The sequence below is a fragment of the Poromitra crassiceps genome (assembly GCF_964638095.1).
Source record: "Poromitra crassiceps genome assembly, chromosome: 12".
Classification (NCBI taxonomy): Eukaryota; Metazoa; Chordata; class Actinopteri; order Beryciformes; family Melamphaidae; genus Poromitra; species Poromitra crassiceps.
In genome coordinates this window covers 23,044,573-23,063,275 of record NC_139632.1, presented here as the reverse complement: position 1 = coordinate 23,063,275, position 18,703 = coordinate 23,044,573, and the positions used below count along the sequence as shown (strand labels likewise).

Sequence of the window (18,703 nt, the reverse complement as noted above, 5' to 3'; positions counted from 1 at the left end):
TACAGCAGCAGCTGTAGCAGCACTCCAGCTCTGTGGACAGCAGTACAGCAGCAGCTGTAGCAGCACTCCAGGTACTGTTCAACATGAGAGTGAGAAAGAAGGCCATGCAAATCAGTGAGACAGCTCCCACAAGCGTTTTGTGGACTTTGACCTGTTGCCTCCAATTGGAGATACAGAGCAAGGTTCATCCCACAGCATTCAGACGTCTGAAGAAGGAGTAATCATGAACAGAACTGATGGCAGTGAGTGACCATGCTTGGTGTTTTCTGAGAATATACAGTGAGTTTTATGTGTATTTGTGTGACAATATATGAAGAGTTCAACCCTAACCCTATTGGTGTATTTATATTATATTGTAATTATTTGATGTTTTTGTATATGTTTATTATCAATCATGATTAAACCATATTCATCTGATCATTTTTCACATAAATCACCTCAATAATATTTTTTTATGTGCACTCCAGGGTGTATCAAACAGGTGTTGTTGATTCATTTTAAGAATGGCATTTAAGTTTTGCAAATTAACTCTTCTGCGTTGTGCTGCATTGTGTGTATTTGTTTTATTTATCAAGTGGTGCTGACCTCGCAAAGTGAATTTCCATGCGAATGGGACAATGAAGTATATCGCACCACAAGGCAAATGGAGAATACCAATATCTCTGAGCAACTGCTGCAATGTTATCTGCTACAAAGAAAGTAGCAGCACTGCACCCAAAGCACACAATGTTTTTACAAGACGCGCACAGTCTAAATTGGCTACATCAATGCAGTAGGGTTATTTATAGAAACAGACAGGGCTTGACCACGACTGAGGTCAGGGCCTTGACCCTCTATAACACCTATTTCCCTAATTGTTTCGCCTTGTGCACTTTCAAGGAAGGAAAAGATGGATAAATATTTCACTGTAACTAATCACTGTACCAGTAATTAAGAGTAGGGGTGAGAGACTAAATGAATGGATATCTACTGTGTGAGCAAAACTGCATGGAAGCCCTGGCCATATTGCTGTGATGGAGAATTTTAATGTAGGCCTTTACATCCATAGGTTACCACTATTACTTTAGTGACTGGTCTGACTCTCTACCTGTAACCGTCTCTTGAGACTTACATCTCTGGAGAGAAGAACGCATCGAGAAAGTGAGACACAACAGTCACAAAAGGGTACAACAGGTGGGCTAAGACCTGAGAGCTTGCATTTGACAATACTTCAGAAACAGCCTGAAATAGCCTCGGTCTATCAGGAGACGATGAAGAAATGAACATATTCAGACAGTAGATGCATCTCTCTCGCGCGCTCTCTCTCTCTCTCTCTCTCTCTCTCTCTCCCTCCTTGCCTCCTGATAGGACCAGATAGCCAAGTGCTCCACTCAAGGTGACCTATTTAATGCTACATGTGGAAGTCCGTTTTTTCCTCTCCTGTCCCAGTTTATGTTCAGTGGGTGCAAAAATAACTGTTCCCTCCAAAGGAGGCGGATATACTTTTTTCACTGGATAATTCTAGATGTTACTGAAAGCCATTCAGCTTATTTAGGAGGAATACAATTGAAGCCCACAATGCATCAGTTGTATTAATTTATCTGTGCAAAAGGCTACATCAATTACACAACCTAATAAAAGTGGAACTCAATCAATGCTAAAAACCAAATAATCATCATCATCATCATCATCATCATCATCATCATAAAACACACATTCATGAACAAGAAAGGACAAACAACAGATGACCGCAGAGCTGTGGTGACTCAGTCGATGATGTATGTATGGCTGCTCCTGGAACAGCAATGTGCATAATAGATCTAGTCAATACACTAATACACTGTGTTTTGGACCGTTCTGTGAAATCTCCTTCAAACGACTGAAAGTCACAGGCAAAAGCAACGCCAACATCCAGGAATGGCTTCCAGAAAGCTAACTCTAATATAATTCCTCTTAATTAACAAACTGACACAATGTTTATACAAGAGCGATTGGAAAGAGACTGATCCTCACTTGGCACAAATGTGATGTCATCTGTGTACTTCAAGAGCGCACTATTGATCAGGTTGATTGGGTAGCACGGGCTCGAGCATCTACCATGCGGGCAGGTATATAAGTCATCTGCTTAAAGGAACACTCTGCCCATTTTCAACCAGCTTTGTATCATTAGAACATCAGTAGTATATCAGAAAACTGTAAACGGTTTTGAAGTCTGTCATTTAATTTGACAGTTATTGAGTGTTAAAGTGTGGACCAGTGACATGGTCCACACTAACTCAAATTAATAACTCATTAACTCAAATCAACTCTCAATAACTGTCAAACTAGATGAATGATTAATAGTTTGACAGTTATTGAGCGTTGATTTTAGTTAATGAGTTATTCATTTGAGTTAGTGTGGACCAGTGATGTCACTGGTCCACACTTTAACACTCAATAACTGTCAAATTAAATGACAGACTTCAAAACCGTTTACAGTTTTCTGATATACTACTGATGTTCTAATGATACAAAGCTGGTTGAAAATGGGCGGAGTGTTCCTTTAAGGCTGGAGAGAGACCTACCATGGAAGGGGATTTATATGTTGGGTTATAGAAACATTAGTGCCAGATGAACTACAAGTCACTGCCAAAATACAACTGTACACCAAGTAGCTAGTGTTGGTATGGTGATGGGTAGCTCAAATCATGATTATAGTTAAGGCTGTGCAATACAATTGACACGACAATATATCACAATATTTCTTCCTGCAATACACCGATATTTCAGAAAAATATCGCAATATATTGCTGTATCAATTTTTTGCACAACCGTGTGTTCAGCGACACAGTAAGAATACTTGTGCACTTGTGCACAATAAGACTATTTTTTTTATGTCAGTGTGTTCAGTAGTATGCAACTGTGCAAATACTTGCTCTTGTTTATATTGTATGCTTTGTAAGGATTATTTTGAATATAATTTCTGAGGTGGAGACCCTGAATAAAGCCAACTTAGGGTTTCCTGTACATGATTTTTTGTTGTTTTCCTTTCTTTGTTTCTATATTTTTTAATATGTGCAAATAAATAAATAAATAAATTAATTGTGAGGTCCTTGCCAATACCTAGCCCTAATACCAGTAGCGATACCAGTAGTACCAGTAATACCGATAACAAGAGTATTTCATTCGATACCTTTTTTCCAGATGCCACAGGCATGTAGTATAGACATACTTTTGAGTGTTTTGAAGGCATCTCAGCATGCTGAACTCCCAACTCTGTCACATACAACGCGCTCGACTTCACCACAGACTGTGACTGGGCCAATCACACGTCACATTAAATCAAAGAACGCTTGCAGTTATTGGCTGCGAGAAAAAACAGTATTTTTTTTCTAGATCTATGTACAAAAAGGATGGAATGCAGTTATCATTTGAATGGAGAAGTATCGATACCACTTGGTATTGGGCTATTTTGGTGCATACCTTAAAGGTACTGAGCACCGATACCTAGCCCTAGTGATGGGCCGTGGTTGTTTCTGTGCTCAGCATGGTATCATCATTCTGGAAGATACCAGTGACATCAGGATCCACGCACCTCACGTATCACTAAAAGTGGCTTGCATTAGCACTTGCCTTGCACCCCAAGGGGTTCACTGAACCTGAACCATGGTAGGAAAATAAAGCCCACGCCATATCAGAGCTGCCAGAACCACATCAGAGCTGCCAGAACCACATCAGAGCTGCCAGAACCATATCAGAGCTGCCAGAACCCTTCACCATAACAATCAAGAGCTTGAACCTGTAGATTTATTTTGGCATGTGCCACATACATACTTGTTTGGTTGCAAATAATAGGATGACTCATCGAACCATGTGACATTTTCCACTGCTCAGTAGAACACTGCCTGTGTTCTTTGCACCACTTGACTTATTTTGTGGGGGAGGGGGGAAGGTGTAAGAAGGTCATTATACACTGCCACCTGACCATGGTTCTCAACAAACTGCTCTGATAAAAACTCATGTGTTGGACTGACATTTGTAGTGAACTGATTTACTCGTTTACTTGTCCTTGCATCTCAAACCCATGCATGGACGTCATGGTCAAGACATTTACAGTTACCCCAATACCCCAAGTTAATGTCTTTCCATCAGATTTCTGTCACTCTTTCGTGTGGAACATCGGCAATCTTCCTCACTGAAACTCTTCCCACAAGTGTACCCAAGAAATAGGCATAATTTACACCTAGTATTAAAATGCAATTACTGTATGCTCTCTGGATGCTGAACATGACCACCACACCCTTACGTTACACCTTTATGCGGTACACTTTCTCAGCTGCATGCTGTCTGATGGGATCTCATTTTTGTATCCACTATGCAATGCAGACCATTACCCGATTTGACAAACACAGCAGCTGTAAGGTCAGGTCACGGAGGTCTAGTCGTAGATGACTCACCCATCCCTGCTCTACTATCTGCGTATCTCATATTGGTCTATTTCTATAGAAACTCCCAATGTGTCCCTGACAACACCTGCCATCACACTGTTCTCAAACATCACGTTAGTCAACGACAAACTAGACAGGCGGAGAGGTGTCCATTTTTTCCGTGGTGAAGTGGTGGAGGATAGAAGCCATGTGATGGCGTTTGGCTGCAGTGGTGACGTTTCTACTCCGTGGGCAGAAACTTTCTTCTCACTAATGCAAACTGTGTGGATTGCATTTGCACTTGGTTGACTGGCTGAGAATCCAATCATAATGCGAGCCAGACCACCTCCATTGACAGAAGGCTTTCCACAAAGCAGCTTTTGTCTCCTCTGATTAATGAAAACAATTTGACAGATAATTTCAATGCTCAACATTTTCCAAACTGCATAATGTAAGAGCTCATGATGAGCAGACTGACGCTGTCAATGTTTGACCTCTCTCTAGGCAGAGTGGCTTGGGAAATCACTTCCTGGGCTGATGATAAGTGCATTCTGCTGTTTGCTGTGTGCATTCCTCAGAGGAGTTCCATGCTTAAATAAATACTAAATGTTTACTCTCTCATTTCGTTTCACAGACTCAGACAATACAGTGGAATCCCCTTATCGTGATCACGGTTATACTGATCAAAAAGCTTGGTCCGGAATCATTCCGATACACATGCTGCTTAAATAATTTGCTTATCGTGATCAATACTCCACTTACAGTGATCATTTTAGGCCTTGTCCCATGTGAGAATAATGAAAAAAATGTTTAAAACTACAGTAATTATTTTTTTTACTTACAAACTGAAATTTGACCCGTCCCAAGGTGATCACTATAAGAGGATTGTCATTGTATTGGCCAAATGCAAGGCTTACCTTGGATTTGTGATTAGCTATGTAACTAGACAGAAGCCTTTGTGTTTGGCTTACCACAGAGCAAGGTATCAAATGACTGTTTTGATAGAGGCACACAAAGTGCTTCATTTGTAAATCAACAGGTCCCAGGAGGGAGGGCAGAGAGGATGGGAGGCAGGGCCGCTGGAAGTCATTTTAGGCAGGGGGTGCTGGGAGGAATTTGGACGTTTTTTTTTACATTTTTTTTGCCATATTTAGAGGAATATCTCATTATAAATTAACATTAGGATACTGTTGTGATGTAATTATTCAGTATTTTCTCCTTTTCTCACTCATTCAGAGCAAAGAGGGAGATATATAGCATGATGATAATGCTCTATATCTCTCTATTTGCTCTGAATACACCAGTTAACATGACACAGACTTAACATGATAGAAATATTATCAGCAAACTTAATGACTAGACTAATTATTCTGATCTGAATGGCATATATCAATAAACATTGACTCCTCTCTTTGCTGTATAGTGGGAGGTGCATTTTTGAGTAGGCTATTAAAATAGCATGTCAAGTTCACATTTCTTTATTGCCAGATTAAACAATTCGTATTGGTTGTTGGTTGGTTCAACACAACATGTGCGTGCATGTGCGCTTCTTCTTCTCTAGCCTACAAGCATGTAACTTCCTTGATTGTTATTGTTGATAATTCTATTTAAATAGGCTACATTTTCATTTCCCGAAACATTCTTAAACAAGAAAGGAACATAGTGCACTGCAAAATATTTTTAATTACATTTGTAAAAAAAAAAAAAAAAAAAAAAAAAAATTTGAAAAAATCTAGGGGGTGCTGCAGCACCTGCAGCACCCCTACTTCCCGCGGCGCTGATGGGAGGTCCCATATTGCGAGTCAACCAGTGAAAGAGGTGATAAAAAAAAAGTGTCAGGGTTGCTACTTCAGTTTACCATTCATTGTTTTGAAGTTTATTTTCAATTAATGAATTACCGGTAATAATACAGTTTCAGTAGCATCTTTGCTGTTGTGTAAAAATGTAATAGGACAGGAATATTTATGTTGAGGTTTTTGGGCAAATGCAGTGAGAAACCTTTTTCACCTCTGTAAGGCTGGCTTTATACGGTGAAATTTTCACGCAACTTTAGTTAGTTGAAACTGAGGTGAAACTAACTTGCAAATGATTTGCATGGTCTAAGGCCCTCTGCAATGCACTTGAAACTTGTCTGAAACTCAGCTGCAACAGTTGCAAAACTCAACTTTCATGCAACAGCCAATCAAAACGCTGATAAGTAGGCTATTAATGCACTGATGGCTCTCTTCCTATTCTCTGGGACAGCCATAATGAACAAAAGTAGCCAGCCAGTGGCAGAATAAGTAAGGGTTAATGTACGACGAGGTGTCCATTATCACTTTTTAAGGGACGACGTGGAGGGGACGGTTGCCTCCGCGAAGTCCCTTAAAAAGTGATAATGGACACCTCGAAGTGCATTAACCCGCTTATACCATGGTCACTTGCCAACAAAACAATAAGACCAGTCATTTATATTTCCATGTGTAATAAATAAAGCAATCTAAATGGCTAAATGTCTGTTATTCATACTGTAAATCAGTCTTCCACGAAATAAAATAGTCCCTCCCACCTCCACCACCCGCTCCGTTTTAAAGCCGACTCAAACGTTAACTTTATTACAGGAATGCAGGTTTAACGATGTTTTGCGTTCTACATTAAATGAAGACATTACCGTTTGGCAGCTTGCTTTATTTTGTATGATAGATACGTATTGGCCAAGTATATTAACATTTAAGAGCGAAGACTTTCAGGAAGTGAGAGTGAGAGAGCAGCGCCCTGCGTGTGCTGCTGATGTGGTGAAATGCAGAGAGAGTTGTCTCTCTCTCTCTCTCTCTCTCTCTCTCTCTCTCTCTCTCTCTCTCTCTCTCTCTCTCTCTCTCTCTCTCTCTCTCTCTCTCTCTCGTGCACGAGGGAAATCTTCTCTTTCTCGCCGAGAAGAGCCTGGTGACGCGAGGTTAAAAATCTCCGAAACGAAAATCAAAATTGTAAATAAGAGTTATTTTTGATAAACTGAGCACACAGGGGTGATTTAAATACTTACTTTGACCGAGTCAATTTTTTTCTCAACATCCAAAATTGTCATATTAACCCTTAACGGGGGTATAGAGCTCAAACTGCTCTCCTGATAACACTGATGAAACTATGGCGCATTGATATGAACGGTGAACAGACCATTTAGCTAGGTGTCCATTATCACTGTACAATATCACTTTTTAATGGACACCTTGCAGCCAATCAGAATCGAGTATTCACTCAGACCATGGTATAAAACCTGATACAACATGTTCGAATTTATATTATGTCCAGCTAGAAAACGATACAAAATAAGATACAAAGATGCAAGTTACAATGAGACACTCCCCAGTTGATACAGTAATTTACTGTAGCAAGAGAGAGAAAAGGAAAAACAATATGACAGATGAAACATTACCAATCTAGCTAGCTTGTTTGAGTGAAACACACTACCGTGTTGCATGAGACTTGATTATTTTTTAATTGCTTTGTGTAAATGTCAAGTTGCACGAAAAGTATGTTTCATGCAATTTGCAACCTGCAACTAGTTGCCTGAAAGTTTCACTGTGTAAAGCCAGCCTAACAGAAATAAAACATCCAAGTCATACCAAACACAAACAACAAGAGATAAGCTCCAGCCTATGAGCCACCATGGCTCAAACAATGCTTAAATGATCATGAAACACTTATATATCATAGAAATCCATTTCTGTTAAGTCTCAATATTTCTGAATGCTGCACAAAGGGAACTTGCCCAAAACCTACTTGCATGAGTGTAATAGCCTAAGCCTTGGTTCACACCAGGCGCTATACAGAAGCAGGGCTGAAGCAGTGCTTAACAGAAGCAGAGTACCATGCTAAACCGGTCACACCAGAAACACTCTTTTCCTCAGCGCCTTGCTCGGAGGTGCTATCCCCCACTCACAACTTGCATTGACTTCATGCCTAGCAGCTCGGGTGCAGCGTGCTGCACGCTTGAAAAATAGAACTGAAGCTGAAACTATCACTGCTGCTAGCTTCAGCTTCAGCATGGCGTGGCGTGCGGCTGGTGTGAACGGTTTCGCCTGTTAACAAGGACGCCGAAATTAAACTGCCATAGCGCTGCGTAGCTTCAGCGTGGGATTGGTGTATGGTGTGAACGAGGGCTTACAATACTTTGATGGGTCAACAGACTGAGTGAAATATTTGAGCTTGACCTATAATCTATCTACACCAGTGGTTCTCAAACTTTTTCACATTGAGGACCCCTAAACTGACACAAATTAGACCACAGACCCCCATTTGATAAGATTTTGTCCCAGGGTCTTCAGGAACTTGAGACTATTCAGTCTCTCTCCCTCCTCACTGATGCTCCTTTTGTTCTTAGTTTGTTTAATGTAGTTTGTGTTGTCTAGTTATTTTCCATTAGTTTTAGTTAATAAAGTATTGTTTTAACTTTTACTTTGGTCTATGACTCCCCTCATTTGTTACTTTCTTGAGCCGGGTTGTAAATTATTGACCTTTTTCCGGGGGGCCCCATGGAACCGCCTCGGACCCCACTTTGAGAACCACTGATCTACACTGAGTAAACTGAGGGTCAGTGAACTCAGGGTCACTCAAGAGCAGGCAAACGGATTTTCCACTTTCGATCTGCCCAGTTTCGTCCACACAAAGAATAAACAAAGGAAAGGTCAACACCAAACATTCCAAACTTTCGATCTAGCAGGAAGCAAATACATGTGAGTGCACTTTGGTGGGTCGCATGCACTTAGTACATCAGAGGAAGTGTGTTCAGCGGGACTCTTAAAATAGGTGTGATGACATAACTGGTTTCACTTTGCCCATTACAGTAAAACCCGCCTTAAATTAGAAAACCGAGAGGTTAATGTGTAATTTTGAAAATGTACACTTTCTGGAGCTACTGCACTGACACAGAATAGGAAGCTGACTTTGAAAGGGGAAAAAAAAATATATATATATATATATATATATATATATATATATATATATATATATACAGTATATATATATATATATCTTTACAGTACATGATGTCAAATCGGAGCCGCAACCACACCTGGCAGGAGTTACCTCAGTTGGCATAGGATCGCTCTCTTCAAACGCTCTTCCATCGTCCGAGGGCAGAGCCTTATGGTTCAGACGTTTGCAACATCAGAGGGTTTTCAAGTGGGCACCCTTCCTCACCGCTGTTTCAATGATTAGCCCACGACACCTCTGAGGCGCTCGACAGTAGAACCAGTGTCCTGACTCCTGGAACCACCCCCTCAGTCCCTCTCACCACTTAGCTCTGCCCTGCCTCTCCTCTGCCAGCCTGGTTGTGCCATTGCTCACTACTCTTCAGCAATTAGTTGACTTCATGTTGGTGTTAAGAGTTACTTACAAATGTGCCATTTCTGTCACATTTATATATATATCATATTGTGACATTATCAAGATTCTCTGGTCTCTTTTTCCTACCTGTGACAAAGACATTTGCAAATTTATACCGGATTTACATGAGTGAAATTAGATTTTGCTTGCATTTTACATTTTAAAAGAAAGTTTCTTATGCTTTGAATGCTCTTATGACATCACTGACGACATAATCAGTGGGACTCTTATGAGTCAAGTCAAGTCAAGTCAAATTTTATTTATATAGCACCTTTCATACACAAAGGCAATTCAAGGTGCTTTACAAAAAAATAATCGAAAAAACAAGCAGCAAAGCAATGCACATATAAAAAACACATAAAAAACACAGCCGACAGTTTTAGTTAAAATATATACTCAAATTAACAAACATGAAACATTATTTCTGTTTTAAATAAGTTACAAGGCACTCTTCAGTATTATTATTACATGTACAGTCCATTTGTTGGAAATGTACAGGAATTTTTTTTTAAATTACAGGCCGAGAGAGGCAGTAGTTTAGTAGCAGTTAAAAGCAAGAGTAAACATAAAGGTCTTTAGCTTGGATTTAAAAATAGGCAGAGTAGGGGCAGATCTAATGTGTTCAGGGAGTTTGTTCCAGTTATGAGAGGCATAGTGGGAGAACGCGGCTTCACCATGTTTTGATTTGGTCCTTGGGACAATTAGTAGACCAGTGCCTGAAGATCTCAGGGATCTGGATGGTTCATAGTGTAGAAGCATTTCAGAGATGTGTGTGGGCCTGACCCGTTGAGAGATTTGTAAACTATTAGCAGAATTTTAAAGTCTATTCTAAGATTTACTGGCAGCCAATGCAGGGATTTGAGAACTGGTGTAATGTGTTCAGCTTTCTTGGTTCTTGTTAGAACTCTAGCAGCCGCATTCTGAATGAGCTGAAGTTGTTTATGAGATCACTGATGATGTCACAATTTATGACATCACTGATGACAACATCACTGGGACTGTGTGTGTGTGTGTGTGTGTGTGTGTGTGTGTGTGTGTGTGTGTGTGTGTGTCTGTGTGTGTGTGTCTGTGTGTGTCTGTGTGTGAGAGAGAGCGTGAATTTATGACATTACTGATGATGTCATCAGTGGGACAGACAAACAGACAGACAGAGCCCTAACTCCCTTTTATATGTATTGTATATAGATAGATAGATTGATTCACGGTTTGGCTCATAGAACTTTATAAAACATCAACAGACATAAGAAATAGACCTTTGAGTCTGACTCTGGCATCCCCCTCTTTCCTGTTGTCAACCCTCAACGCCACGCTATTATGCCCAGCAGAAAGTGGGCGGAAGAAACAAGGACTAAACCCAGCCAACGTCTGTTTTTATGCTCCATTAACCATGGACAAGATAAAACATGAGGCAGAGCTCCAAGACATGAGGCTTCTCTGTCCTCCAGTGTATCAGAACCTGACATAAGAGCATTCTGCTGTTCCTGTCTGGCAGCCCTCTCCTCAAACAGCTGCCGCACAATACGGCAAGACACGATAAGAAGCATTGAGGCAGCAGGAGCATGGAGAGGTACCAAGAGAAGTACGGCAGACCTGTCACAAACTCTAAAAAACGAATTGTGTCCCTAAAACCAGGTACCAGCTAGTTCTTCTTACTAACAATGTAAAGCATAAAGTTAGGCCTTCAAGATTCATTTTAATAGCCATAGTGAGTAATCAGATTACAAACGAGGAATTTGGCTTAGTGCAAATATGTAGCGCAGCGATCACATCAACAGCAGAAGATGGAGCAAACAGAACTCAATCTCAAACTATTATTATAAATTATTAAGTGCAAAGTAAAAGTCCTTCAAAGTGACATATAATGGGGGGATTCTTTATCAATTGCCACTCAAATCACTGTATTTAAACAGGGTATCTGGCCTTTGTGCTGGGCACTCAAATCACTGTATTTAAACAGGGTATCTGGCCTTTGTGCTGGGCACTCAAATCACTGTATTTAAACAGGGTATCTGGCCTTTGTGTTGGGCATTAGGATTTATAAAAGGAGTGCAGACTGCTCACTGCTCCCATCCAGCATGCCTCTGGTGTTCACCAGCCTGCAAACGGAGCAGACTTTCTGTTGCGATAACAGGCCAGGCTTGTTTGTTCACATTAGCTGGGAGCCCTTGTGACTGATTGATTGAGTTTGCTGCACAATACGTCACTAGTCGTCCAGATCAGGGGCCAGTGAGGTATAAAACTCTGTGGATTTGAAACTAAAAAGCTGTGTATGCACAAAACAGTCAACTAAACTAAACTAACTAACTATGGTATTTATTGATAACACATGAGTAGGCCTAATTTATTATCACATCATGTGCTTTCTTCTTCTTCAACAACACAGTATAATTTGGGTGAAAATATGTAAACGTATTTACTGTCGTTAGAATAAAAATTAAGCTTGTAAGAAAATGTTGTAGAAACGTATACATTGTTTATATATGTTTTTTTTCCCTCTTTTTTGGGAGGAGGGGCAGGACTATTTCAGTGGGACTCATACTATTTTCATCCGTGCTGTTAAATAAATGTATGAACCAAATTTGAGGGGAGTGGCACTGGCGAAATAATTATGGTAAGCACTGCCAGCTGCAAGGCGGGCAGTTTGCCACAAATGCAGCCATTTTCTCTGGCCGGTGCTCTTTACTGCCTATTGTCACAACAGCATCACTGGGTAGGCTTAGTGTGAGTCTGTGTGTTTTGTGAGTGTCAGCACATGCATGCAGGCTTGTGTGTGTGTGTGTGTGTGTGTGTGTGTGTGTGTGTGTGTGTGTGTGTGTGTGTGTGTGTGTGTGTGTGTGTGTGTGTGTGTGTGTGTGTGTGTGTGAGAGAGAGAGAGAGAGTGAGTGAGTGTGTGTGCTTGAGTGTGTGTGCATGTGTCTTTTTCTGTATGTATGTACGTGCCTACATGTAATTATGTTGTAGATTTATGTCTGTTGGCAAGTTATCCTCATTAAAAAAACAAGACTAGGGTGAACCTCATATATAGCTGGATGGTGTGTGAGCTGTTTCTAGAGCTGGCCGCCATGCCATCCAACTAAAAATTGCAATGAGAATGCATAGCACAATACTGTATTGGACTTTTATGGGCTTGTTTTTCTCAACTACCTGTACAGTATACGTATGGCAAAGAAATGATAAATTATTATATCTGATTAAATATACAACCCAACCCAACCCTTTATAATAAACTAGTAAAGCATCTCTTTAATTCAATTGTATTTTATTTAAACTAACTGCATTGACGCCACAACGCTGACGCGATCAAGCAGAGAACAAAGCTCTGTGCGTGAGGATGTGAGACACCTGTCCCTGGCTGCTATCAAACGTCATCATGGTGTGGTAAAAATTACATTCTACTAGGGGTGTCACAATATATCGTCCCACGAAATTTCGCGATAGTAAAACGTCACGATATGTATCGTTGAGATGAAATATCATATCGCAAAAAAAAAAAAAAAAAAAAATTTTTTTTTTTTTTTTTTTTCAAAAAATAGACTAAGAAACGTCTTTGTTTGTTGAAGTTCAATGTGTGGAAAGTAGTTCAGTTGAACAAGTCTCTGAAGAGACACATGAGAAGTTATACAGGAGAGAAACCATTCAATTGAGTTTCTGGCAAAACTGTTTACTTGACAGGAAAAACTGAAGATGCAAGTCTTGTTGTTTGAGTTTGAAGAAAAACTGAAGATGCATAATGAGAATTTATACTGCTGAGAAACCTTTTAGTTCAAAGTAAATCTAAGTGACGGTGTAACTCATTCTATTTCAAGATAAGCCTTATCTCCAATCTCATGTTTTTTCTAGTTGTTATTGTAATAACAATTTCCCACAACAGCATGTTTTGTATTTGTGCATTTCAAATAAAATACTACTTTTCCAGTCATATATTGTCATTATTCAAGTTTAAAAAAATATTGTTAAAATCGTATCGTATCGTATCGTTATCGTGAACCCAGTATCGTGATACGTATCGTATCGTGAACTGAGTGTATCGTGACACCCCTACATTCTACCAATCATTTCTATTATCTACATAATAGAAGGAAGTTGAAGGTGAATTATTGTGAAAATGTAACTTTAACCATAAATGTTCACACGTTAACTGCGATTTTTCACACAACTCTGATAACCCTCTTCTCATATGCAAATGAATTGCATGTTTCTAACAGTTCCGATGCTGACGTCAAATTGTAAGCCAAGTAGCCCAACGTTACTGTATTGTCCATAGAAGAGATTAAGGCAGCTGATCAGCTATAGAGCCAGTGTGGACTGTGAGACTGTATGCAATCTGAATTTGTTAATTCTTTAATCAAATGTATTTAACATGTAATGTATTAACATTGAAAAATCAGTTTTGAGACAGTGAACATGTGTTAGCACTGGTAACATAAAAGCCATTATTATATCCTCAAGGATGTTCTATACTGAGATTTAGCACAAATAGCCACAGTAAAGAGAGCTGTCTCGAGTCACCCAATTGAGGCCTATTCATTGATGCGAGTTCTGTTGTATAAAATGAAGACATTGGCATTTACAGCTGCCTAGGCCTGGGATCAATCAGGCTGCATTATAAAGCCCATAATTACAGGCTGTGAATCCAGTTTACAGCAGGGCTTTCCTCTTTCTCCTCACAATAATCTGAGTGCTTGCTCAACATCAAGTATGGTACAGCTTTCCCCTTACAAAGCTCACAGTCCTCGCTCACTGTGGCATCTCACAGTTGATAATATTGACAACAAGACAGACATTCCATAATCAATACTGTAATGAATACTGTCATGTGGGCATATGTAGTATTCCCTTGGGTATGGTAGAACAAGAAAAGCATTGATGAGAAAGGCCCAGAAATTCTCACAAACCCTCTAGAACCGTAAGTACTGTAGGAGGCAGTATAGTCTCTGTATCATTTGAATATTCATGTTGGATTGCTGTGAATTCCGGGCACAGTCACTTCCTTGAATGGATCAAGATGACAAGGTTATAACTGTCTGAGTCCTGCTTTTGAGAATTTTTCTACTTTTCTATCATTCTCATGCTGAAAAATTAATTTAGCGTGACAAAGTTCAGAGTGCCTGAAAATCATCTATCCCAGTTACTATTACATGAATGAAAACATGTGTGATGTGTGACAGAGTGGTGGTGGAACAATAAGAACCTGTGAGAGAAAAAGAGAATTGATCTGCCCCGATCAGCAGGACTGGGTGCAGGAGCTCTTTTTCACTCGTTGTAAACATGATTGGTATATTTTTCACTGACAGAAACTAAACTTTTTGATAATAGAATTAGAAACGGGATTCTAAAATTTCCCGCCATTCAAAGCAGATCTTCTTATCTTCGTCGGGATCACAGCTACTGTACACAAATCTCTCTCACTGATGAACCAGAGCAGAGACAACAGGATTGAACAATCGTCCAATTGTCCACGGTAGACTAGCCACCAAGACATCTCAGTAAATCTGAGGCACAGGGACCACTGCAGTAAACTAAAGTGGAGTGACCTGGTACATAAAGACCACCTGCTTCAGACAAACCAATTAAAACATCATTGTCTTATTAGATGTTAGGGTCCCGGGTTCTGTGGAAGCGTTCTAACATTCAATCATCATAAACCTGTACTATTGCAATGCTTTAGTATCACTAGAAAGCTGAGATTCTTAGAGTACTCCATCAAGTACTCAATCCCTCCATCCTCCAAGCTTTTCTTGACTTTGTAGTATAAGACCATGTTTTGATGCAACAAACAGATAATGTGCTGTATACAATAGCTCTGGATTATAATGATTTGAAAAATAATTGATGATTGGAATGGTTTGACAAGACCTACAAGTAACAGATGTGCGAGTGAAACGGATAATAGCTAAATTAAAAAGATCTTACCTTGTGTCTGCACTTCAAAACAACACCATAGGCACCTAAAACAAAGAAGCAAACAGTGTCTTTAACTTAAGCAATATCACACAAGGGGGAGTGCTGTTGTACTGTATATCAGTACGGCTGTGAGAATCAGAATCACACTCTGACATATTCCACAGCTACATTTCTAATGAATATGGTAATGTAGCCACGTCTTCCAATAGCTACTATAGCCTTTTAATGGTGGCACTTAAAGACCTGTGTAAAAAGGGGTTGAGGAAGGTAATGACAATATAAATTAGGCTAAAAAAAGAGAGATTTGTGATCCAAAATGTCAGCTTGAGATAAGCTTACAAATGAACAAATATTGATTGTATCTAAAAAGCCTTCCATTCTCACATGGAACAATGAATGCCCCCTTTGTAAAAGTCTAGGACCGAATGGACCTATTTCTTCTTTCAGTCTATTGCTACAAAGCGACATGAATTTTAAAGCCTCTTTCTCCTATTTCTCTTATAAAGCTCAAACGAATTAAGGAAAAACATCCTCTATAAAAGGACAGGTGGCTCAGAAAGTAGGACACAAGTGTTGGCAAGCGAGTGTAGTTCTGATGTTATCGACCCGGGCAGTCACTCACATGTCCCCCGAGGGTCCACGTGGAATTCTTGGACGGAGTAGGCTGACGAGCCGCTCAGCGGGCCTTTTCAAGAACATCAGTGGTAGAAGACGTTTACAAATCGTCGGCTCTCTTCAGGGGGCTACTCTAATGTATGAACATACTTTATTTTTTGCGGGGGATAAATGTCCAAAGTACTCAAAACCTGAGAGAGTACAGTCAGAGACAAGTACAACAATAATTTTTGCTACACAGAAAAAGACCAATGACACACCCACTCCTGGATTGTGGCACTGGAGTTAATGTAACAAAGTAATTGTGGGGGCACAGTGGTGCAGTGGTAGCACTCACACCTCACAGCAAGAAGGTCCTGGGTTGGATTCTCTGTTCTTGGCACTGGGGGTATGTCTCCCATGCCTTCGGTGCCTAGTACCCAGATGGGCTATCTCATGAAAAGGCCTTTCTGTGTGGAGTTTGCATTGTTCTCCCTGTGCTCCTCTGGGGTTTCCTCCATATAACATCAATATGGACCCCCACTGAAAACATGCAAGAAGAGCGTCATCTGACCAGCAGCAGTTGGAAGAAGTTGTATTCCCCACGCGCTTCACTGCAGCTGCCCACCACTCCTGGCCATGCCAGTGGAGGAAGATGAGCCAGGACGGGAAAAATGCAGAGGACAAATTCCACGGCGCCTCTAATGTGTGTGCGTGTGTGTGTATAATGCGTATGTGCATGCATTGGTGCATTGTGGCAAATAAAGACGGGTTGTCCATCCTGTACCTTTAATAATACTTTGTTACAGTACTTAAAGGAGACTTTCAGTATTTTTCAACCTGGACCCTATTTTGTGAGCAGAATTTTTGGCCAGCGCAAGCGGGCCCTATATCTGGCTTTGTCTAGTCCAATTTGCGTGGGAAAATAAATTGATTTTTTTTCCCGTTGTTATTTTTTGTTCTTGCTTAAACCGAATGTTTTGTGGTCACTCGCGATTCAGTAGGTAACGGTTTGGCTTGGTTCGAACCTTAAAACTTGTATAAGGATTTATCAAAATGTCTATGGAGAAAATGAATGTGGAACTTACTTCCGGGGCAAATGAAAAGTCCCATGCCTGTTGAGCTCTATAAAACTCGAGAAGATTTCCACTCTAGCCCAAGCATGTCTTTTACTTGCCTTTTAAGCATTTACTTGTACTTTTACTTTCAATACTTAAGTACATGTAATATCAGAAAAGGACTTTTGATACTTAAGTACAGTAAATATCAGATACTTTAATACTTTTACTCAAGTAATATTCTAATAGGTGACTTTAACTTCTACCAAAGTCCTTTTCTGGTACTTTTGCTAATATAAATATTGAGAGTCTATGTATTTGTAATTGCTAGAATGGGCCTATATGCTGAAGGCAATTCTAAACGATTAACAAAATTGATTGACCTCAAGATGACTAGGGACAAATCTATGATGCTGCATGGTGGAGCACACTGTGAGTGCAGAGGCAACAGAGTTGTGCAAAAGAAAAACGTTGCGGTATAATATGGCATTAAAAGTAATGATTTCCTTCCAAGCTGAGTCATAGTTAGACACGCTCTCAGCTCCGAAATCTAGCTCAGTTTCCCTGTGTCTTCCAGCAGGTGGTGGGAATAGGGGTGTAAAAACTGGGACAAGTGGGGCCTCTGCCACACCAAACAAGCAGCTTTAGTAAAATGACATGCTTTCAAAAAACCACGAGATGCCACCAGGTGGCATCTTTACCAGATGCGCGAACCACTGTGTCACATGGAAGGTTCTGTTACTTGGGACTAGTACCCAGTAATATCTGTTGGGCTTGACAGTGTAAAGACCTGCGGACTGCGGAGTACATAAAAAAAAATCTAGAAATTACAGTGGCAGCAGTCTTACCTTCACCTACAATCCCAAGGACTTCAAATTTATTCATTACATCACCGATGTCAGGAATCTTCATGAAGTCAAAAGGTAAGCTGCATGTGGTGCTTGATGTCAGGAATCTTCATGAAGTCAAAAGGTAAGCTGCGTGAGGTGCTTGATGTCAGGAATCTTCATGAAATCAAAAGGTAAGCTGCGTGAGCTGCTTGATGTCAGGAATCTTTATGAAGTCAAAAGGTAAGCTGCTTGTGGTGCTTGATGTCAGGAATCTTCATGAAGTCAAAAGGTAAGCTGCTTGTGGTGCTTGATGTCAGGAATCTTCATGAAGTCAAAAGGTAAGCTGCTTGTGGTGCTTGATGTCAGGAATCTTCATGAAGTCAAAAGGTAAGCTGCTTGTGGTGCTTGATGTCAGGAATCTTTATGAAGTCAAAAGGTAAGCTACGTGAGCTGCTTGATGTCAGGAATCTTCATGAAGTCAAAAGGTAAGCTGCGTGAGCTGCTTGATGTCAGGAATCTTCATGAAGTCAAAAGGTAAGCTGCGTGAGCTGCTTGGAGCTCAGGGAGACGT

At 40.3% G+C, this 18,703-nt stretch overlaps 1 protein-coding gene across 1 annotated transcript in view; it reads right to left on the bottom strand.

The window, feature by feature from the left end:
- Positions 1 to 18,214, bottom strand: part of LOC310787046 (cyclin-dependent kinase-like 5) — a gene marked incomplete at both ends in the record, with an annotated part of 36,294 nt that extends 18,080 nt beyond the window's left edge. The window contains 2 exons of the mRNA XM_083648379.1: positions 15,660 to 15,694; positions 18,151 to 18,214. Coding sequence (XP_083504505.1) covers positions 15,660 to 15,694; positions 18,151 to 18,214 — 99 coding nt within the window. The remainder of the gene's footprint in view (positions 1 to 15,659; positions 15,695 to 18,150) is intronic.
- Positions 18,215 to 18,703: the final 489 nt, after the last annotated feature.